General features: G+C 35.7%; 1 protein-coding gene across 2 annotated transcripts in view; it reads right to left on the bottom strand.

Annotated features, from left to right (window-relative positions):
• Positions 1-25,518, bottom strand: part of CACNA2D3 (calcium voltage-gated channel auxiliary subunit alpha2delta 3) — a 491,034-nt gene that overhangs the window by 141,943 nt on the left and 323,573 nt on the right. For both annotated transcript variants that reach the window (XR_010373325.1, XM_064453883.1), the window contains exon 14: positions 2,514-2,531. Coding sequence is in view for 1 of the 2 variants with exons in the window: in XM_064453883.1 (XP_064309953.1) it covers positions 2,514-2,531 (18 nt within the window). In the remaining variant the exon portion in view is untranslated. The remainder of the gene's footprint in view (positions 1-2,513; positions 2,532-25,518) is intronic.

Here is a 25,518-nt window from a genome sequence, read left to right on the forward strand (position 1 = left end):
CAGGACTTTGTTCCATTTGTCTGGATAGTGGCTCTTTCTTTTAGATACGTTGGCTGTTCCTAGACATATTTTCTTCTGAAAGTTACATAACCATATTAAATCAGCATCTCTATCACCTGAAATTATGTGGGACTTGTTTTGATTTTGCGGTATTTTCTAAGTATAGGGTATATCACAAAGATCTTTTCAAGACAAATATCATGGTGCAACAGACATCCAACTTAAACTCCTCATATTTCATTTCACCTGCATTCCAATTCTGAATTTGCAACAGTTTGATTTAGAGCAGATAGCATAACAGTAACAGGTTTTAATTGTTATTTGACTGCCGTAGAGAGTTGAGAACCTACAGGTCTTCAAAATCAATAGCTATTCATCACAGAACTTTGACTAAACACTGAGAAGACTGTAGCCAAAGGGTTTCACATAAAAGACACAACACATTTCATCAGGATGACCAAGTATTTGTAACAGATATAAAACAGTAAAGGTAAACTTGGAATCCCACATTTTTCTTTCAGATTACTCAAAGATTAAAGTGAACATGTTTAGAGAGACATGACTGTTTGAAATGTTTATAGATAAAACATTTTCAAGACAATACATAGATTCCAACAAAAATAAAGTACAAGTTCAGACACCATATGGCAAAACATGTACACTAGTGACTAAGTCATTCATAAGCGCATGCATCAGCCCTCTGCTGCTTCCCTTCACCTTGGAGGTAGCAAGAGATTCTCTTGTTTTGTTCATAAGCTATCAGGCCATGCTCATGAAAAGGCTTATTTCTTACCTGAAGCTATCAAAAGCCCTTGTGGATTACTTGTATCTGTCCTCCCTCCCCATCCCATTCCTTCCTTCCCACCCCTCTCCTCTTTCTCTGCATGAAAGTAGTATACAGTCAACTAGACGTTATGCGTACATATACAAAATACGTGGCTTTAGTTCTGCATTAGTTTGTTCAAGGGGTAAACACACTGAAAAATGTAATTTTTGACCTCCACGAAAACTGTGTGCTTTTTCCCTAACCTTGAACTTGAATAATTTGCACCAGAACACTATTTAATAGCTCAGAATTGTGGACATCAGAATGTGTAATACAGCCCCATGTGACACAATCTGGTAAACAGCCTGACTCGTTATATCCTTCTGCACCAGCATATTATAACCTACTCTGCCTCTTCTTTATGCAAACTGTTCAGAGAAGCATTTGGCATAAACTTTTAGACAAGCAGGTGAACATGAAAAAGCCAAGGTTAGCCAGTCTAGCCAGCCTTTTAGTCCTTCTACTTTTCCTGGAAGCTGTATACAAAAGATTTCTTTAAACCATCTATTTCCAGAAGGAAAAACAACCAACAATTTTTGTTATCATGTCACATTTGGTAGGTTCTGCAACTATCAAAACACAAGAACGAACTATGGACATAGTCCACTGTCACAAAATACATATTACCTGCAGATTTAAAATAGAATTTTCTGAGCTTCATGAGCAAGGAAATTTCAAATATATATAGCATCATAAAAATAAAAGCTCTCATGCTCATACTTCTTGCTTTTTAAACTAAAAAGTGGATGAGATGCATTAATAAACCATTTTAAAGTTCTGAGTTCCGTGGATGCCCTCACCATTCTGCAAAAACTGTTCATTGAACATCATAATCTACAGCTTTCATTAAAAAACAAATTTTGATCATCATCCAAGACTATTAATAACAGTGATGCTTAACGGATTAATAACTATGACATTTCTTATTAAAGGTGCTTTACCTCATACAATAAGAATGACTTGGAGGAGTGAGTATTGCAATTTCCGAGTATACTTCATTCATTTTTTAATTTTAATACTTCTCACCACAAATCACAAAGCAGCATCTAGGTTTTCTATTTCCTGGAAGCTTTAAATACGTTTGTGAACTATACAAGGATGATGCAACAGGCATCAAGCAATTCTTTGAGTTTGCTGCAATCATTGTGCTATCATGATGTGCAGTGGTGACTCTAGTAACATACCATATCGATGCAGAAGCTGTTTAAAGGCAAGAGCATATTATATGAAAACTGTATGCAACCTATTAGAGAAGTCAAAGGTTGGATGTATTCAAAGGTGTGTTGATAGATACAGTGGGGAGCAGTGAAAGGGTACCAGCTATACCATGGGTCCTGCAGTCTCTACAGTAGAGACAAAATGATCCAGAAATGTTTCACATGGAGTAATGGGGTGATTTTTTAAATCCTTATTATTATTTCAAATTTTTGATAAAATAGCCTGATGTTTTGAAGTTGTAGGCTACTATATGCCTATCATGTTAAAATAGCTCATATGTTTGAAGAGCTGCTCTCAGCAAGTACCTTAGCTGACTTTGATGTCAGCTACCTTTCTTGCTGCTCAACTCCAGATCCCCCATTACAGTTAAGTGTTTCACTGATCGCTACTGTACCGTACTCACACACCATGGAAACATGATGGACTGGTGACTACTTTAAATAACTAAGATTTGATTAAAATATTTTACCTTTTGAGCCTGAGGGAGCTGGAAAACAACAAAACAGAACAAACAATCATTATACATTAAACTAATTTGAACAGCTAGTTTAGCTGTTGATTCATAAGATCACAAACATAAAACAAAATATAAAGGAAAGAACTAGAGAAACTAAGTTAATTTGCCAGTTGATTCAACTTATTAAGGGCTTAATAACGTAGTTTATTATTTGACAGCTTCTCTACTAGGTATCACAAAAGCACCATACAATTTTTTAAATACCACAATACTAAGAGAGGGGCTGTTTTCTCATCAGATAAGGTATCGCACTTGAACTGTGAAATAGTTCCATCTTCCTGTACACAAATATAATTCAACATAAAGATAGTTTTAGTTTTAAAATCAGCCATTCTTGGCTTGTAAACATCTGAACCTACACTTATTATGAATGAAATTGACATTAAGAGCTGTTTATCATACTAAAATAGAAGGTTGTATTCTCTATGACAGAGGAAAGAAAAATAAAATGGTAATAGAAAGTTACTGATAGCTTACACAAACGTATTATCCTATATGCTCAATATACAAAATGTATGCATAGAACAATACATTTTTGTACTGTAAACACAAGCATGATTATAAGTACATATATGCAATTATATATGTGGGGGTTTTACTGGATTTTTTTTTGGCTCTTTTTTAAATGCCACCTTCTTGCGAAATACTTGTAAAAATTACAAGATTGGTATCTCAGATAAAGGCAGGTGCGGTAAAGAATGATGTCCAAATTTCCACCTTTGGAATAAATACTAAAGAACTCTACAGTTTGCCCAAGCACATTACTCATAGCAAACTCGTATGTTTTCATAGTGAGGTAATTTGTATGTTATATTCTAGTACAGTCAAGGCATCCCAGGCAATATATGCAATGTTAGGTGCAGAAGTATCATTGCAGAAATACTTACTTCCAGATAACATTCAAACTAAATCAGAAAGATTATAGTCCACATACAGGGGACGATACCCATACAGGGGAAGGGTGTGTAGGAGAGAGCATTAAAAATCTGAACAAACACAAAAAAAAACCCCACAGATGCGTGCACACACACAATGCTCTATTGGGACTTCAAATTTAAGTTGAATCCTTATACAAATATTAGTAGCCTTTTACAACAGTAAAAGTAAAAGTACAAGTACAAAGTAAAAGTACAACAGTACTTTTTATTACTTGTTTTCAGAACTTGAGTTTACTTCTATTTGAGCACATCCCTTCAGATACATATGGTTTTGGCCAAGTTTTGCCATGTGAGGGAATTACAGTCAAATGGAATGCAAGTGAGGATTTTCTATTAATAACTACCACACATACTAGATGCCACACACTTTTGCATATGAAACTATCCTTATTGCTTTTACTGAGATTATTTTCAAAAGCACATTGTGAGTTTACAAATCAGAGTTCCCTATTATCTGTTGCTGCATTCAGTTTGTCAATCTCATTTATAGCCTTTTATAAAATCAATATTTCCTTGCTCTGAAGTATTAGTAGTCAAATACTTGATTAAGAATAATAGGGTGAGCAGAGGAGATTTGCATTCCATTATGCTCTTTCCTGGGCTGGCATTCTTGTAACATTTCACCTAAGCTTCAAAATCCAGGTTCACAGTCTTTTCCTTAAAAAAAAAAAAAAATAATAAATTTAAAATCTGTCTTTGTTACAGCCAGACAAATCTTTTTTCTGTTACTGATTTGAAACTTAGCTATTGCAAGATCCTATATGTCAGCAATTCAGTTTAATAATCACTACAAATTCCTTCAAAATAAACTATGGAGGTTTGTATGACATTAGTCCTTCTGGGAGGCCATAGGAAACAAATAATTATCCTAAAAATAACAGTAATAATCCTCTGGTCTGACCCTTCATTGCATAGTCTAAAAACTGCCTGTCTCTGTGTAGAACCCAGTGGGCACCTCTGATTCCTGTGGTTTGCTTTACATGCTGCCAAGAGGCAATTTTGCAGTAAACTATATGATCTTTCCCTGGCCCTCAAAAAGCACTGCAGATCTTTCTGTTCTATTTGGACCTATGGTAAACTATGCCATTTTGGTGTCTTCATTCAGCTCCAACCATACCAAATACCTCCTGTTCCTATTTCTTTTCCATTAGTGTCTCTTCCTCCCTCTGGTAATTGTCTCTAGAGAACATATGTGATAGGGCATTTATCTGCTTACTTGCTCCTAGTTTACCACCTGGGTAATATATGTTTTGTTAAAATGACTGTGGCTGAGGTGCAGGGGGTAAGCCTGGCTATTTGCTGTCTCCTGGTTGTTGCGGGTTGGGTTAGGAGGAGCCATCTGAAGGGAAGTATACCTTCCTCCACACAACTGCTTAGGAAGAACAGGCTGTTGCAGTACTGCCAGGTAAGGTAGGGACAGGAGCCTGCTGACCTATAAGCACTAGGGGAAACCCGAGAGGATCTCCTGATGTAGAAAAGCAGACTTAGGCATCTTGATGGAACTGTGTAAATTTTGCTGCAACCTAATAATTTATAGATTAAGGAGCAAGATTAGAGCATAGGGCCTTGCAAAGACACAGTGAAGAAAAGGGAGGGGGATTTGTTTTCAAACTCATTTCTTTTAATTTATCTTTCCCTGAAAACCCAGATTTTCTTTAAAAAACAAATTATCTTATTTTATTTCTTATTCTTAAAAAAAAAAAAAATACGCTTCAGAGACTGCAGTCCCCCTCAGTTTCACAGTATGCTTGATTCCAGTAAGACATGTTGAGAATTCCACCTCTAAATTCAGGTCACCTTGAGGTTCTGTCACACAATGTAATACAGAGAAAATAACTGTAGGAGGTTTTTCAATACTGTTATCGCACACAGTGTCATGCTTTCCGCATTTGCCAATAACCTAGTATTGTTTTGAGCCTTTCATGGAAATATTATCAGAGAAAGAAAAATTACAGACACTTCTAACGTGGTAAAACAAACCAAGACAGGCAAAGGAGTCCAACATGAAGGATGTTGCACTATTTCTTGGATCAGATAACTGTGAGGCCAACATGAGTGAAACAAACAAAACCATAGATAGATCTGAAACACTGTCTTTAGAAGCAGGAGGCATTTATGGTACAGGACCAGGAGCTCTGCTAAGTATGCCAAGTACTCCATCATAAAAGTCTGTCTCCTTTGACCCTTAACAAAAGAAGTTCATAAAGACTGTTTTTATAAATGACTTAATGATAATTCCAAAACAAGAAGGCCATACACTTCTAAAAAATTTGATAGCCATTTCAACAATTTATTAAAAACCTTACGTAGCTCTATACCCTAGATTTCCAAGAAACCAAGTCTAGAAGTCTTAAAGGAAAACATACTAGAATTATGAAGTTATTGTTCTGTTGGATCAGAATTCAACCTTACGTTTGTTTGAAGAATTAAAAAAAAAAATCTCCTGCAAGACTAAATTACACTCAACAGTTTCTTGTTATACTAAATAACTATGATTTTTATTATTAAACAAAAATAATATAAATAACTATGAAATTAATTTTCCATTTTCTATTTTTCTAATAATGATTGCATGAAATTATCATCATAAAAAATTATACTATTGCAATATATTTATGTTAAAGCATTAAAAAGTAAAGAAATAACTCTTATTTTACATTCACTGACCTCATTTTCACAGTTCTATTCTCCTGCCAAGCACTTCAATGTCACCAGTCTCAGAGAAACTCTAACAACCCTACTGCCTTGATTGTTCCTTAATAAGATACAATGCAAATCAACAGAAATTATGTACAAACATGCCAGTAAATAATCAACAAGTATAAATACAGTTTTAATAGTACAGCCATTTCTATAAATGGTTTCTGGGCTGCACCAAATTTAACATCTAAGCATAGCTAAATTTATGGTGGTTTACAATGTTCAGACTCATCCCGTATATGTCACATACTGACTCTGAATTTGGTATTGAATGTATGCATTAGAACTTCTACTTTTTGAAAATACACTTTCAGGAAAAATGCAAAATATTGTGGCAAGCATGTAGATCCTGTACTTAACACCACAACAAGGAGGAAGATGTCACACAAATCAGTGAAGCTCCTCAGAAAAGAATGAGACAAAAAACCAACCAACCAACCAAACAAACAAAAAACACTTAGTGCATACATGTGCCAGGTGCTCTATAAGGTTGTTTGTTCATGGCATCATAAGATATAATTAAATGTAGGGTTAGGTAATGGTTTATTTAATCATATAAAGAAATGCAAAGCGTTTAATACATTGCTAGGCAGGCTTCCACAGATCTTCCCAAAAATGACAAAAACTTGGGAGAGAATAGAAAGAACATTCAAACTCAATTTCTAGCAGATTTTTTTTCTGCTTTAAAATGTACTTAGTTGCTGTAAGATACAGCATTCAAATATTACGGTTTTGGCGATATTTTTTTTTTTAAATCCATGCACTTATTCTCCACTTCCTAGAGTCATGTAAGTACTAGAGGTATCATAGATAATTATATGCATACATGGAGAAAGAAATAAAATTCAGCCTCCTACTGGGATGTTCCTGATGTTAAGATTTCATTATAAATATTAAAAGAGTGACGTTAACCTGCAGCTTACTGGGCCAACATCTGTGAGGAAAATGCACTTGATTTTTCAAGGGATTCAATACCAAATCCTTCTTTGATCACATAATTATTTTACTCTGCTACTACCACATATTTTGCATTAACTCCAGCATTTTAGTCAAGGATAGACTGTGTACTGCATGCAAAGTATACCAGTCAGAGGAAATGTAAATGTTGCTATGGAGAAGAGAGTCATAAAGTATAGATGAAAACTACAATTCTAGTTCTCTCTATAAAAAGAATTCTATAAAGATGACAGAAAGGAAAGAAGGTAGCTCTTGTGAAATATGCAAAAGAGAAAACACAGGAGCTACAAAGGTATCAGACTGCAATTAAAAATAGCAGAACACACTAAGAAATTATGTATACATTCCAAACTTTGTAATAAAATGGCTCCACCCTTTGAAGATTTTACACATTTTCTAAAATACATAACTTTTTTAATGTAAAAGACTGGATAATTTCTAATGCACTGTCTAGTGATCTTGTTTTTAAAATAAGAATAACACAAAAAAATCTAAATATACTCAACTTTTAAAACGGTTAATTAAGTCTTATCTGTCTGCGTCTGCTCTCTGAACTTTGTGTGGAAGTTAATAGGAAAGAATCCTCTTACAGGAATCTTCTTATAGGGATCCTCTTATGTTTTCACTGTAAGAGTGATCGGTTAAACACTGGAGCATACTGCCAGAATGTTTGTGGAGATATTCAAAACCCAGTTCAACGCAGTCCTGAGCAACCTTGCTCCAGCTAATCCCGCTTGAGCATGGGGTTGGACTAGGTGATCTACAGGAGGTCCCTTCCAGATTCTGTTATTCCGTGAGTCTGTGACTGTGATTCTTTTAATTACATAAATTAATTGTTGTCTCTTTCCAATGAATACAAAATATTTACAGGAAAGATTGCATTTAAACTGCCCAGAGTGATTACTTTAAATGCAAAGTTTGGTTAGAAACTTCAGTAATAAAGAATTAATTTTTTAAAAAAAGAATTATGCTAATTTTACAGATAAGCCATATGACTAAACATCAAAGTAGCAGAATTGGTTCATTAAATCAGACACTCCATGAACATTCCACACACTATGAACAAAATTTTGGCCTCATGCATGTGTGTTTAAAGGGAGTGAGTTTTATTTTCATTATTACATCAATAAAGAAAAACTTGTTAGTGCAAAATAGATGTCCATGGTTAATTCTGTTTATATGTAAATAAATATCATGTATAAACATTAATATATTTAGTTTTTCCTATAGAAATTATTGATATAACCATTTATCTGTAGTATAGTAGCTATTTGCTTCCTGATCAAAAACTACACAAACTTTTATGCATGGAATTGGAATATTTTTCTAGACCTAGATAACTCCAAATAAAACTAATCGTTGTAAGACATACATCATGTAATACTGACACAATTTACATTGAAATCTGCATATTTAGCTTTTTTATGTCATACAGAAAACACTGAAAAGAACAGTTTCCAAAAATGGGATCATCAGTATTAGAGTGCTACCACTAGTAGAATAATTAAGAATAGTCTTTTCAAAATGTTATGACTATTTCATTGTTGGATTATTGAGCTTTATGTTTTAAGGGTGACCTTCTTCAAGTTATGGAGACAACTAGTTCAACTGCACTTCAGCTGTGGACAACATGAACAAGACAACTAACCATGTATAGCATATTCTCATCCCATGAGAAAGAAATTTAATGTTGTTTAGTGAGACTGTAAATAAATATTCTCTAAAACTTGTTCTATTGGGGAACATACAGGTTCACCTTGCATAAAATAGGTTAAGATTTATTTTAGGGGCTGGTGGTTTTGATAGTCCTTGTTCTATCTCATGTAAGACCTGTGCACTGTCTTCAAATTTCTAGAAGTTCCAGATCTCAAGGTGTTGCAAATATTCTGGTTTACAAACACACAAAGTCTCTAAAGCTAATTAAAATTTTCTGTAATATCATAAACGTGAGCTCTACAATTGACTCTAAGAGGACAGATAAACAGACGAGCACCAGCAGTGAAGAGCTAACCTTCGGGACGATTTCTGATGCTTATTTAAACCTGTATTTCACTGGTTGTCAACACTTAGACTGCATAGTTACTCTGGCAGTGCATGACTTATTAGTAGGTCTTTCCAATTCATACAGTGCTCGAAATGGTCCCATCTCTGAGCAGAACTTCAGAACTAATTGCCAGACCTAAAGACACAGGTCCCTAAATGTTCCTGGCCCTGAAAATTATCAGAAATTTCCAAACTGCTTAAATACATATTATTATAAAATCTCAAGTTGCAATACAACTTAAATGACATGACTGGTGATAATTCCCATATTTCCATTAATATAGTTCATTTAAATTTTACTGAGATAGTAGGTTTCAGGCTTGTTTTGTTTTGCTTTAATCAATGTTAGTGGTCAGTCAGTCTGTCTCTTTACATTACCAGTACAGAAGTGAATATAGCAAAGTAAATAATTTGGAAGTATTATTGTAGCTTCTGTAGCTACTGACAAAATGCATAGGTATGTCCAGACATAATGTTAAATTTCTTTGATGATCATATTTCACACTGTACGCTAAGTTAACCTGAAAATAATTAAATGTGTATATATATATTTTTTTTACTGTTTTCTGGTATAGCAATCATATTATTACACTGTTGTGTCTTCTGCTGCCTCCAGAATTATTTTATTTTCTCTGCACTTTGGGTTTTTTGGATGGTTTGTTTTGAAGTACTGTTTGGTTTTGCTTTCATATGAGTAATAAGGATGTAGTATCATTTTAATAAACTATAAGAATTGTCTCTGTCTTGAATGTGTTGCCTTTTCTTTTACCAGTCTAAGATCAAGATCAATTTAAACTTACATTATACCACCAGATCAGAGTTTAGTACAAAGGTGAGAATATGAGCTTACCTACAGTTACCTACAGTATCTAGTTTAAGTAAAATTTTGAAGATACAGGAAAACAGCATTTTAATATTTTTCTCTTAATTTTGTTAATTTAAAGTATATACTCTGCAACTTTTACTGTGCTTGCTTTTATCATTAGTTGATTTGCTGAAGTGCCACAAACGGTTCAGAAAGCTCACAATTTAAATCACAGATGTTTTTATTCCAAAGATGAAAAATTATTAAATCCCTGAGTACCAAAAAGGTGTAGGTAAGTTGATTAAGAGCTGGATATGGATAGTCAAATGATAACAGTTCTTCATCCCTCTTGTAGGGCCACAATTTGTCAGCTCCAATTTATAAGCAAATTTATCTTGAACGTTTAAATAATAGCCCTTCAGAAAGCTTTTAAACGTACAAAGTGAATAACCAGAGAATCCAGAACAGGGTGCAGAAGTGAACTAAGGCAGAAACTAAGACAGACCTTCTGATCATACCTTTAAAGCCTGATAAAAAAAACACCTTATGCTACACTCCAATTAACCATGAACTATTCAACCTTAAGAGCACTGAAGAGGTTTCACATTGTATAAGACAGTAATACTACATCCATTTTGTCTACACGCACAAGAGAACTGAAAACAATATGCCTATATTCTAGACAACAGGCATTTTCTTCAGCCTTGCTCTTACTTATAATATCAAAAAGGATAAGAAACGTCTAAAACTCAACATCATAACACACAATATGACATCCAACATACCTGTAAAATTTTGGTTCTCATCCATGTAAAATGGCATCAAATTATATAGCTAGGTTCTTTCTCCTTATATACCCTTATACTCTTTAGTATTTATTAGCATTTGTACCACCTCTAGAGGAAAAATAGTGTCATTTTAATTATTACTAATGCTAATTATTTCTAAATGAGATGTTTTAAAGACTCTTAGGAAGGTGATAGATAATAGCATGAGAATCCTTCCCAGAGAAATAGTTCTAGTAAGAGAAAAATAACTGCACTGTAGTAAAACAAGAGCTGAAAAAAATCATACTTGTATTTCAAAGAAAAAAAAAAACAAAAGCAAGGTCTTTGTACTGTAAAGACTTGTTCTGAATTACCAGGAGAGAGGGAGAGGAAAGGGAGGAAGAGAGGAAGGAAAAAAAGAAATAACTGCAGAAGATAGGTACATACATATATACTCATTTATTTATTAATCTATTCTCACATAAATGCCTTTTCATATTTGAAAAAAAGGAAAATTCTTTGACAGTCCTTCTAGAAAGGAAAAATCATTTCTTAATCATAAATCCTTTTAGGAGCTAGATACACATCCTCTCTCCCACGATAAAATCCGAAAAAGCAAAACCAAACAAGAGCCTTACCAATGCCTATCTGAGTCAATGAGAATCTTTCAGTGGGTTTTTGATCTTGCTCTATATTAAATCTTACTTGTTCTACATATCAATGTAAGACCAACATCTAAAAAGAACCAGTTTCTGAGGAGGGATGAAAGTGTATTTGACTTAATGAATGTATAAAGCAAGTCAGAAGTTCTTCTAAAACTTAGATTTACTAATTGTGTTTGTGATTTTTAGCATGTTACTCTGATTGTATTAAATGGGATTACACTTCTAAAACAGATGTGTTTTTCTATAGTCTGTTTTGTAATCATCCAACATGGTCTAAAAAAGGGAATGGCTGTAAGAATGTGTATACTTGAATTATCTCAAACCACTTTTTTTCTCTCTTTTCTTCACAGAGTACCTTCTTCACAGAGTTGTTCTGTGTGTCCACAGTACTGCTCTGCTAGAAGTAGAGGGTGTAGCAAGACTCTGCTTCCATTCCCTTAATCTCTGTCCCTCTGCCTTACTCTCACAATCAACCCATGCATTTTAGGGGTATAACTTAGAAATCTGAGAATCCTTTCTCCCTTGCTGTAGCTAATATTCACAATCTAAAAGGAGTGAAGGAATCTACCATGATGAAAGGTTTTTAGGACCTATCTTTGAAAGTCTGTATTAAGCACAATTCATACCAGATATTCAGTTTAACCTTGTGGAATGTGCAATTAAGTAGGAAGAAGAATCTTTTGCTGACATTTACTCTATTACATGTAAACAGCATCATTTCAAGATGAGTACAGTTTGGACTGTGACCACAAAACATGCAATGGAGAAACAGATTCTAAATTACTGTTGTCTAGCAGTTTCCTGTATAAGTAAACATTTTCATATTTGCAGGGACACTAATTACAGGTATGATGGCAAAACTGACCTATTAAAAGGTTTATACATAATTTTGTGTCAAGGACACAGGGTTAATAACAAAAAGTTTTGTATTCGGTATAAAACCTGCCCTGACATCAATTGGACTGACAGAACCTATTTGCAATATTTAATTCAATATTATTTTACTTTCTATTGTCTTTATTAAAGATTCTTTTTGTAGCAGTTGTTGATTTATTTACTTTATGATGAAAACAATAACCTGTAATTGAAAAAGGAAAGCTTTGGACAAAACAAGGCACTTGCAGAACTACTGTGAAATGTTTAACACATAAACATGGGGAAAGAAAGAGGGAAAGTATGGATTGACTTCACATGACTGAAGTTCAGCATGCAAGAACAAGACCAGAAGAATCAGGCAGGCATAGGGAAAAAATCAGAACTGAGAATCTCATCAGTAAGACTGTTACATGCAATAAAAGTAATCTATCTGTTTTTGATAACTACAGGACTGAACTGATCTTGTGCAAACATGAATCTGTGATGCAAAGGATTCTAGGAATGTCAAAGCAAAGAAAAATGCAGCTGGGTGTGGGGAAGGGGAGGTTGTAGTTATCTGGACTTACTCTTTCTCTTTCTTACTTGCTTAGAAACAAGTCTTTCCAAAAATACTTTGAAATCAACTAGTTGATTCTAGAAGTCTGATGCAAAGACTGGAGCAAGTACTGGCCTCTAAGTGCTGGAACCAATTATCTTTTAGAATTAAAATATTGAATGGTTTTATACAGAGAACAATCTGCTTAGTTACCTAACAAATATATTTACACTTATTATTTTTTTCCCATTTATCACTTCTGAATGAGCAAAACTGTTGTACAAATTTTGTTATTTAGCTACCACAAAATACCTTGAAGGTTATGTCAGTAACCAATGGCCCAGAACTGCTCTGAATGGAGCAGTACGCTGGAGGGCATAATGAGATACCACACACTCACAAGATTATTTGAGCTGATAAGCAATAGGGGATGCATTTTAAAGAAAGAAAGAGGGCACAAAGATGTTAGCACCATTTCATTCGCTGAGAAGAAATCTACACATATGGTAATAGATCATGGGCACCTCAAAGCAGCAGGAAAGGCAGTTTATGCACAACTACTAAATGGAAAGCTTCAAATGGTTTTTCAAAGGGAATCACCTTTTTTCTTGTTTATCAATTTGCCTCTGAAAGGGCAAAACACTGATGCATCCATTTTAAGGCACATCTGCAAAAGTTCAGATGAAGCGCAAAGAAAAAGAAGGAAAAAACTGCATGTCAAAACACTGCATAAAAGCTACCATCAGAAACCCAGGAACTGTGCTCAGCTAGGTGTTTAAATGCGCTGTTTTGCTTTGTGAGGGAAGAAGGTGTACTCCCTAAACCCAGAAAACAAATCTCCATAAAAATTATGTCCAGGCTTTTATAAATATTTGAGAATCAAATGTCCAATGTGCATTTTGCAAATAAGTTAACAATATGCTAAAATACTATGCCCGACTACCAAGGTGGCCATCATCTGTCTCCAAATTAGAAACATGTGTGTTTCAGGTTTACATGCTTAAGCAAAGCAACTGATTTTATTAGCTAACAGAGATGTACACTACCAGAGGGCAGGCTTAAGCCTTACAAACATTATTTTTAAAATATAGGATGAAACAAAGAGATTTTTAAAAAAGCTTAGAAAATGCTCCATCATTTAGCATTGTGAAATCTCTTAGTTGGATAAGCCCCTACTCTAGCAATACATTCTTTCTCTTTTCTAGGATATTTTTTATATCAGTTTGTAAGTAGGTTGTTACCATGGATCTGGCTAGTGCCGCCGTTATAAATTATAAAATTGCATAATCAATGCTGCTTCTTGTTCATTATCTCTGTTTTAAACGACAGGTTCTGTCTTCTTACCCTTTAATAAGTATGTAGCTAATGTATCTCACCATTCTAGTTTTACACCAAGATTTTATAGCTACACTTTATTGAAAAAGCCATGGAGCATTTTATGGACTCTACATTGCAAGTTGAATTCATCAGGCTCTATCAGGATTCACTCAGTTTGTAGAAATTGCTACGTTTCTCCTGGTTTTTTATTTTGGAAGAAGCTTCCTGTGGTTACTCTGCACAACTTGAAAGTCCAGAGCTTCCTAAAAGACAGTTTGACCTGACTGCCAATAGCTAAAACTCTGATTTGTTAGAAGACCACAAATTTGAGAGCATTTCTAGATGATCTGAGTTAATTTCAAATATGCAGTTTCTCATTATTTAATAAAATGCTTGTGAAATCTAGTTCAAGAAATGGTTTTGGCCTAGAGGCAAGTTTCTTCATCACCTTCTGCTCTTTCCCCCTTATTGCATTATCCAGCAGGTCAAGAAAATTTTACTCCTACTTCACGCCTTCAGTATAAGAACTCAAAAAAAAAGGTCTCAGAATTGTTTCAGCTACCTCAGTGCTAGAACTGTTTGCAGACATTAAGGTCATTTTTTAGGCATGCTAGAACCTAAAACATGCTAAATCCCATTATCTTTTAGCTGGCTACACAGCAGAAATTTCATTAACATAAAAAAACTGATTATTTCAAAATCATCTTTCACTGTGTCTCCATTTTCTTAAGCTGAACTGTAACACAAAAAGGAGAAGGGGCAGGAGGGAAGAAAAATTAAACTTTTCTTTCCTATAAAGGTACCTTGCTGTTTACTGTAACTCCTGAATTTTTGAGGCTTTAAGGCTTTAATCAAGAGAAAAAATGTTAGAATTGTTCCATGAGTCAACAGAAGTATAACCCAAGCCCCTTTAACTGATATTTAATACAACGAATCTGTCCTCTGTTTTACAGCAGTGTAATTCTAGGTACCTAAATGGAGATACTACTGATTTACTGCAGAGTGAATTAAAGAAGAATCATAATCAACAAATATAACACATATGGAATGCAAGCATATAGCTGATTACTTCTGTAGTTTACCTTTTTTTTTTTTTGACAGTCTTCTGAAATAAACCTAACAATATTGAAAACTGAGGCCTTTATTATTACACAGAGATCACTGGCTGCAACAGAACGAAAGACATTAGAAAGCTCTCTAAGTTGTATTTTTCCTTAGTATTAGTATACTCTTTGTAATGCATATTCTCTTGCAGAATTTATGTGCCACTAAACACTATTAAAAAAAAACAAAACAAAACACAAAGATCATGTTCTATAAAAGAAGTCCTTAAATGGAATGGTCTGTAGGGTGCCTGTGTCAACCCTTAGTTTAAAGTCCTAATGGATTTTAACGGTTTACCTAGAACTAGGCAATGGAAACTAATATTTAGGGGGATTACATTTTCCTCCCCAAATATCTGACATCAGTGCAGGTGAAATGGTTCTTACAATTCCAGAGAAAACACTTACCAGATTTCTAAGCTTTCTCCTGCTGATACTGATGTTGCTGAAAAATATACATTTACTAACTGGTTAGACTGTCTTTCAACTAATCCTAAAGGAAATGCTTGCTTGGAAAGATGTAATCAACAAAGCAGAGTCTGGATGGAGGCCTGTCACTAGTGGTGTTCCCCAGGGCTCTGTGCTGGGTCCAGTCCTGTTCAGCATATTCATCAATGACCTGGACAATGGGATAGAGTGTAACCTCAGCAGGTTTGCTGATGATACCAAGCTGGGAGGAGTGGCTGATACACCAGAAGGCTGTGCTGCCATCCAATGAGACCTGGACAGGCTGGAGAGCTGGGCTGAGGGGAACCTCACGAAATTCAACAAGAGCACGTGCAAGGTCCTGCACCTAGGGAGGAACAACCCCATGCAGCAGTACAGGCTGGAGGCTGACCTGCTGGAAAGCAGCTCTGTTGAGAAGGCGCTGGGAGTGGTGGAGGGCAGCAATGTGACCGTGAGCCAGCGATGTGCCCTTGTGGCCAAGAAGGCCAACGGTATCCTGGGGTGCATTAAAAGGAGTGTGGCCAGCAGATTGAGAGAGGTTATCCTCTCCCTCTACTTTACCCTAGTGAGACCGCATTTGGAGTACTGTGTCCAGTTTTGGGGCCCCAGTTTAAGAAGGACAGGGAACTGCTTGAGCAAGTCCAGCAGAGAGCTACCAAGACGATCAGGGGACTGGAGCATCTCCCATATGAGGAAAGTCTGAGAGGCTTGGGTTTGTTCAGCCTGGAAAAGAGAAGACTGAGGGGGAATCTCACCAATGCTTACAAATATCTAAAGGATGGGTGTCAGGACGATGGGACTGGACTATTTTCAATAGTGCCCAATGACAGGACAAGGGGCAATGGGCACAAGGTGGAACACAGGAAGTTCCAGCTAAATATGAGAAAAAACTTCTTTCCTGTGAGGGTGACAGAGCAGTGGCACAGGCTGCCCAGGGAGGTTGTGGAGTCTCCTTCCCTGGAGACATTCAAAACCCACCTGGATGCATTCCTGTGCCCCCTGCTCTAGGTGTGCCTGCTCAAGCAGGGGGGTTGGATGAGATGACCTCCAGGGCTCCCTTCCAACCCCTACCATTCTGTGATTTTGCAAAAGATCAGATCTGACAAAACACAACTGTGTGGAAAAATGTCGAATGCCCTGATGTCAAGCAGCAAGAACATCAGTAGGAATCCTCCTATTATTCCTTGTAGAATAAAGTGTATTTCTGAATAATTTCTCCAGAAATTACTAAATTCAAAGTAAATATTAGTCATAATGACTGTGATTAACTTTAATGTGTGTACTGTACTGTGTACATGACTGAGTTGCATGTGAAATCTCCTGATTATACAAAAAAAAAGAGAGTTATAAATATCTAACAACTTCAATATCTGCAGAACAAAAGACAAGAGGAGATTATTTCCTTTTGCTGTCTTTTCTTCTTTTCCTTTTTGCACTGAATTCTGCCACTGCAGCAAAGGTCAAATGGCTCCAATAATTTAATAAGTCTTTCTCATTATTTCAGGTCTTTACAATAAAGTAAGTATATATCATCTTCACTACCCTCTTTCTTCCAGAAAGTCAAAGAATGACATACATGAGATCAAAGGATGGGATTTAGTACACTAGAGTAAATTAATTGCTTTCCTACATGATCATTTACCAAAAAAAAAATCTGTTATGTGAAAACTACAGACAAAAGAGAGAGAAAAAATGTAATATATCTGCAAAATAGCTACAATTTCCTTATAATTAACTCAATTTCACTCAGAATGGAATCAGTAAGGTCAGAGATAGACAGTTATCAGCTGTGAATGTCTTTAAGTAGTTATTTTCACTAAGAATAGATGTATCCTCCTAAACATTGGATTCACCGTAGCATATAGAGAACTAGAAACAAATTCACCCTCCAGTTAGTGACTTGTCACCTTTTGATTTTATTTCTGTGTAGCAACAAAATCAGAAAATTCCCTGTGAAACAAGCTGGAAATGAAAACTTTTCTGTCCCCTCACCTAAAGGCACTGTATGTCATTGGCAGACTGCAGCTGGAGATGGTCCCAAGCTGCTCTATCTCTAGCATGCAGGTGTCTGCAAATGAGACCAATACCCTTTTGGCATGAATATGGCTGTTAATCAAATTCAACAGCAGAACAATTCTCTGTAATTTGTATATAGTAACTGGTGGGAGAACATCCAGCAGATGAAACCTACAGACATTTATCGTTTCCATGGATCCTTCATACATCCAATCGTTTTTTGTATAAGAAGAAATAGTAACTTGGTACAAAGCAATCGTGTTACAAGACAAACCATGTTTACAGCAAAAGCAGCAAAGGAAACCTTAACTATTCCCAACAATGTCCTACATAATATCATTGCACTTGACAGCTCTCAAAACAGCAAAATATGTTCCTTTAACATTCAAACCTTGCCGAATTTTCCAATTTCCAAAATTTAGTCACAGAACGTGTTCTGTGAATGTAACTGCTTTGAAACACTATTAGAGCTCTAAATACTGGATTGCCCAAATATTTCCATGAAATTAAGTTTAACCAAACACAAACAAGGACTCCGTGATTCTTAAGACCTTGTCAGAGAATGTGTGTTCCCATTGTGTGGGTACCCTGTAGAAGCGGACACTACAATTTGAAAGACTTGATCATGCATTTGTGTGTTTTTTCACATACTGCCCTTCACACTTGAGATCTCATAGGCTGATAATTTCTTGTTGCATTACCCTATACTGTCTTACTGTGTCCTTACATTCTCTGCCCTTTCTAAGCAACCGGTGACTCTTATCTATTACTTTAAATGTAAATCACAAGAGGAAGGTATCGTTATTCAATTCTGCCATCACACATCATCTACCATAGTTGGACTTCCATTGCTTATTAAAATTTGTAGGTATTGATAATAATATCAACAATGGTCAGCCACAAAACTGGAGTTTAAGTCAGTGATGTGAAGAAGGGGAAAATCCACATTAAAGTTGTTAGTACAACCTAAAGACAAGAGTGGCCTTAAAAAAACAGTAAAAGATAGTGTGGATAGTCACAGCATTTTGTAGGAAAGGAAATGGAAGCAGAAGAGCATTACTGAGAATTACATCGTATGAGAACAAGCTGATACAGTTATTGGGAAACTGAGTTATATTTTTTAAAAAAATCATGATCAAATATGACAAAGTTTGTAAAAAAGTAGTTTAGTTTGAACAGCAGAACATGTAAATTCAGAGGTGGAAGAATGTTAGACAGATGTTGAAGCACTTAAATATGGTAAAACTTCCCTGTTCTCATTTGAAACATTATTTAAAATCAAACATAAATAGCACTGAAATATTCCTTTAGCTTTCAAATCCTGAGAATGTGTCAAAAAGAGGTGAGTTTTTACTGTGTTTAAAGCAATGTTTCTACAGGAACTACTCAGATTTGAAATTATATATTTAATCTCTCTGTGCTCCAGTGATGAAAGATGAACAGAGACCAAGGTCAAACTGTAGTTACCCTATCATATAAAATACTAGAAAAGAGAAAAATAGAATCAATATACAGCTAAAAGGCAAGATGTAACACTGCTCTGATTTCCCTTCTATCGTTTAACATAATGCTTGTCTTATTTGCACCACACTGGGAGCAGAGCTGCTTAAGACCTAGCTTTGCTGTGGCTTTACAGCTGCTTGCTGATGTCGCAGGAAGAAGATAAAAATAAGTACTATATCAAAGCCTCCAAGTGCAAAGAACTGTAAAATGCATTTAAAGAAATCAACTGCATATCTCAAAGTTTGAAAAAGTACAATTTGCATTCTGCATTTCTCATGTAAACGCACACTAGGAAAAATAATTATGATAGTAGTCTGTTTCAATGGAAATAAAGTACTGTAATATTTATAGTCTGTGCCAGAGTTATAATGACTGTGGGGCGAGAAGTGAAGTGTCTCAGCATGTTCCACATGTTTTTAACACTGTTTCTAAAGGCTCTGGAGGCTATTAAATTTAATGAACCCATCTGCTACGAAATAGAGGTCCAAACATAATCAGTTTTCTCAGTGCCATATAATACAGATGGCATTCCATGTTCCACATCCCCAGCAGGAAATTTTATGTTCCTCTTTAAGTGCAGGGCTTTTGTTTTTGTTTTTGATGTTTCAAACATCTTTTTGATGTATCACATGTAGCATTTTATAGTGTAAATACCATATACAGTGACACACATGAGAAGTGTTAATTCATTAAAATAAATATTGCTATTTCCTTACAACATTTTTTCTAGTTACTTTGACAACTAGCAATTAGCTCTCTGTAGTAATATTCTTTGTTAATGCAATCACTGAAAATTGCCCTAATAGCAAAAGTTCCAGTACTAGCAGTGGAATAAAGCAAACGTAATTTATCAAATGAAGTAGTTTACTTCAAAAGCTGCTATGTACACATATACATACATACATGTGCATAGGTGCTATTTATGCTTATGCGTGTCCTTATTTGTGTATGCTGTGTTTGCATGGAACAATGCACAAATCATTCTTATTTAAAGTATCCATATTCCCACTAGGTCATTATGGACTTTATTTTCCTTTGCACATCCCAATTTTCATTTCAGGGGTCTCACTTTGTGTGTTTTATTGGGACACAGTGCACCATGACTCTTGTACTGGTGTGTGAGCAAGGGCTCTAAGCTCAAATATAAGTGGCACAGCGTTCCTTGCACTGATTAGCACCCTGCTGCCTAACATAAGTAAATCAGATGTGCACATTCTAACAAAAAAGAGCAACATCCATTGTTATTTTGAGCTGCATCTGAAAGATAATGAGAGTGCATTAATTCTATTCAGTTGAGAGGTTTATTCATTTACTATCTTGAGTACTCATTATGTTTTGACAGTTGACACAGATCTTACTGAACTTGAAACAGTTAATGTTGTTAATGGTAATTCATTTATTCTAGATCCAGCAGTAAAACAAACAGATTAGAGATGTTTAGGAGAAAACAAGAATACTTAATTATAGCAACTGGAAAATTTTGGCCACAGAACTCATAAAAGTCTTGTCTCAAAGGTTTTTTCTTATTGGACTGTCAATGAAGATTTCCACAGACAGCTCATTAATCATCAGCATAAAGGGATGTTGCACCTATATATAAATACTTGCATAATCTTTTCTTATTGTGTGTACAAATAGCTGCATTGATCACCATTGTTAATGTTTCAAGCACTGTTCCAGATCTATATGATCCCAGTGCAAGTACAGCAGACCATAATTGGTGGACCAGATGGTCTGCAACTTCAAACTGCAATCATGCCCTTACAGAAGCTTCAAAAAAGATGAAATGGTCAGAGACAGTATATTTTTGCAGGAAAATTAATCCAGGCTGAAGCACTGATAAGAAGGCAGTCCCTGGGCTAGTTTCTATGGTTTTCTCCCATATCAGAGTCTTCAAAAGACCACTACTGTAGGAGACAAAGCAAAGCTTGAAGAATCTTATTTTAAGAACAAACCTACCTGATGGAAAGCCTGATATCCATGCATGGGATTTTTCCTTCCCTAACCCAATTCACTCAAATGTCAAAGCAAGAAAAGCAAATTCTCATGGGAACCTCAGAGTCAGTCAGCGGTGATGACATCCTCTGATAAAGAGCTGTAAATTATTAGAGATCAAGAGAACAGAGAATATAACCAAATCCAAAGTAGGATTGGGAAAAAAAGCAACACAGATTTGTAGATTTTAAAACTTTTTTTTTTTTAATTTAAACATTTACTGCCTGTGTGTAAATTTTCTTTTCACAGCTGCTGATTAACAACATTTCCTGACATTCAGTTCTGCAGTGATTACCAATATTTACTTGCTGTAGACATACATGAGCATTCTGAACACTCTGATGCATGTTAATGCATACCAGTACTACAATCTAGAACTTAGTTTTGAAATAGAGGCCCAGGGAACCTTTTACTGTGATAAAAATGCTAATTACTTCCACTTCTTATAATAGCACAATTAACTTGTGCCACCAAAAGTATTTGAAAATATCTGTGGGAATAGAAGCTAGTGGAAATAGGGTACTATTTAATTTTTGTTACTTCATAAAAGCTCTTCTGTGCATTGAACACAAAGAAAACTGTGTGAATGGAAGAAGTGCTAAACTGCATTTTTGTAACTCACCAGAAACTCCTGGATGGAAAAAAATGCCAACATAATAGCTTTCAGTCTGTAAGACTTTCTATTATATCTCTGGACATTATGCTCATGGATACAGCTTCCCTTGCTTCTCTGGAATTGGATCCAAATTCATCCTTTGACAAAGAACTGTATCCCAGAATCTAAATTTCTGTACTTAAAACATTTGGATCCTAATGTGACAGCTATCAGAGAAGCATGAAGTTCCTATACTTTCTACTGCATTTCTGCAAAGAACCTGGTCCAAAGTAAAAAGTATGCCTACACAGTACTTGATTTTTTTTCTTTTTATGGATAAGGATGAATAAATTGAAATTGTTTGATCATATATGTAATAATGTAATTATAACATCCATCATACGCATTACAGAAATACTTAATGTAGGCTTTAGCTCAGTGGAGCTATGTCAATTTTCCACCCCCATAAAGGGGAAATAAGGTTCTTGGACAGGTTGCCTTACTAGCACAGTATCAGCCTCTTGGGTCAGAAAGTATTTCCAGAAAATCCCTGCTTCAAAAAATATTAAAAAAAAAAAAAAGGAAAGAAAAGAGGTATATAATATTTTCCTTTTTTTTTTTTTAACAGCAATTGTAGAATTGTACTAAAACCCATAATTTAATGTATGTCTGTGAGAAGGTGGGGATAATGCAAATGAAGAATCGACATATAGTACTTAACACTGAAGAAAAGTATAAAGAATAAAAACCACTCACCATTCATATTATGATGAATCATGACCTGTAATGACTCAGAACACTTTTTCTAAAATGAACTATTAAATTCTGAAGCACCAGACAGTCATCTCAAAATATTAAATGAAATAATAATTTGCTCTTTCTATGCAAAGGAATCCTCCAGTTGGAAACTGAACAGAGCCAACATGGTAACGTATGCCTGAATCTGCTCACAGCTTGAAACTAATAGCCTGAAGGAGATGAACTCAACGGTGCATTAGCTCCAGAGAATATATTCAGGTACACTTATTAGAAACAAATTTCAGCAGTAAGTGTCAACAAAGGTCCAAGTAGGTCAAATTATATGCCCCAATAAACAAATTCTCAATTGCAAGCTTTTAAACAGTGCGATTCATGGGCCAGTCTAGTCTTTTTTTCTCTTTTCCTGCTGCAAAAGGTAATGTTTCTCCACATTCCAGTTGTTACCATAGACTACCTCTATGCATTACTTCACTTGAATATTCTGATGCCCAGGCAATTATCCTTTTCCCTCCCAATATATTAACTTGTATTGATTTGCTATAGATGCACAAATGCTTAAAAGAAGTCACTGACCACTTTAAAATTGTTCCCTCCCTGAAATACTTTCATACTTTTAAAATTATTTTCTACTCAGGAAAAAATACCCTTGGAAGCTTTTGATTAGAAACCCAGCTTTATTTTTAAGCACCCATAAAGGTATTTTATTTTCTGAAGCATTATGTACTTGTAGGCCTTAGTGATGTTGAAGCAGCGATATCAGATCCAAATGCGACCTACTTTTGAGGCAGAAAAGTTATGTCGAGACTGGTCTGTTGGAGTGCTGTCCAGACCGCACCGTCTGTACACGTATCCCATCTGCCACTGTCCAAGCTAGCCCTTACCGAACCTCTAAGCTATACAGCTGAACATGAACAGGCAGTAAGACAATCTCTTCTCCTATTAGACTCTACAATCAAGAAACATATCTGCTGCCCCCTCACTCTTGACAGTAGAACTGCACAGATCCAATTAAAGCTTACGTCTAGAGCACATCAAACTTCTGACTAGAGAAGTACAAATGGAAAAGAGACCAAGCATAGGAAAAGGTGTGGAATTTAAGAGTAGAGGACTCTGAAGCAGAACACTAGACACTGGCTGGCATATATCACATACTTCAATCTCAACATTTTAGCCTGAGTACTTAAGTACTTAGCAGTACTTAAGGTACTAGCCTATTACAGGACTGGCATTCCAACTATTGTGAAGTTGACTTTAGAATTAGCCCCAGATAAGCCTGTAAAGACTATTTCTGAAAGAAATGACTAAATCAAGTACAATGAAGAATCAGCCCAGTTCTCCACAGACCTAAATTTAAATTATTTCAGAAATCTGTTAAGGTTCTCTGAGAGTCAGTGACACCTCTTAAGATTACATCACTCCTATGTCAAAAGATCTTGTTTTGAAAGAAATAAGGCTTTGAGTCACTGATAAGAATGTTTCCAACATGAAATCCTGGCCTTAAGGGAAGAAACACAAAGAATTTTCTGATGGAGGGTAACTAAAACTGACTCTAGGAGCTGGCTGGCTACCTCTTCAAAAAGGCAGGAAACACTAGGGAGAGAACAAAGTCTAGGGGCAGAAAAAAGGAAGGTTTAGTTGCCTGCAAAGCAAGGATTCGCTCAGAGAGGTCTAGTCTCAGTTGCTTTATAATCCCTTCCACTATCAGAGATGTGATCCTGACAGTGTCAAAAGCAACACAGACTTGACACACATACAGGTTCCTCCATGTTACATTTTCTGCGTATGATACTTTGCCAAGGCTTTCCAGTTCTGTAAATGCCATACTTTTTCTAACAGTAAGTGAAGCACCTCAGAGTGTCAAAGCTAGGCTGAAAAGGCATCTGTATGAACATTTTGCAGACATCTTCTTACAGGAAAGGTGAACAGACACAGGAATTAGATGCCTTGTTTTAGTAACAAAATTATTGTGGGAATATTCCTAAATGGTATTAAACACTTAAATGACCTAACTTCTGGCTTTAAGAGGTGACTTTGTCCTGGACAAATATCAGATGATTACAGGCTGAGGCCTCAGGGGAAAAGTTTTGTATCCTAAGAGTATTCCTGTCCAGCTTCATTCTGTCTAGATCCTGGTTTGTTCCAGCCTACTATTGCTTGCTCAGAAACAGCACAGTTGGCCAATTGGCAGTGATATTTGGTGAGAAGGGAATGGGGAAGTATACTCCATGCTGTTAGGGCAGAGTGACGCTGATTACAACCGTGTATATATAGTCCTGAGAATATAGCCATGGCTGTTCTGATGCAGCTCCATGATAAGAACGTTTAAGCTGTCTGGAAATACACTACTATTTCTAACCTGGCAAGGTGTAAGCAGCAGCCATAGAGGATCAGGGAGACAAAATGTCCGTGAAAATCAAGTTATGGGATGGAGAGGATTATTTAGATGGCACTTCCAATGCCAAGACACTAGACATGGCCAGGGAATCTGTTTCTGAAAATAACACTCAGGCAGCTTTAGCTGAGGCAGAAGCACATCTGGTTTGTTACAAGGTTCCCTTCATTGCTATTTCCAAAGTTTTGTATGTGGCTACCCTAATTTTTCCTGTTCCTTTGTCTATGAGTTTTTCTGAGGGGAGAAGGATAAAGGAGGGAGGAGAAAGATAGTTTGCAACTAAGTAGATCATGGTACTCTATTTTTAAATATTTTCTTATAATATCCAACCCATTAGGGTCTTGACTGGAGTTTTTAGACACTTAAAAATATGCGTGTGCATGTGAGTATGAGTGCGTGTGTGTATATGTGTGTATAGAGAGATATATAAATATAAAAGTATGTATAGTGACATTAATTAGCCTTAGTCAAGAGAGTGAGAAAGGAAGAGAAAGAAAAGAACATGAAAGTATTTTGACAGCAGTAAAACAGCTTTTGTTTGGAT

Source organism: Phalacrocorax carbo, chromosome 6, assembly GCF_963921805.1.
Source record: "Phalacrocorax carbo chromosome 6, bPhaCar2.1, whole genome shotgun sequence".
NCBI classification, from domain to species: domain Eukaryota; kingdom Metazoa; phylum Chordata; class Aves; order Suliformes; family Phalacrocoracidae; genus Phalacrocorax; species Phalacrocorax carbo.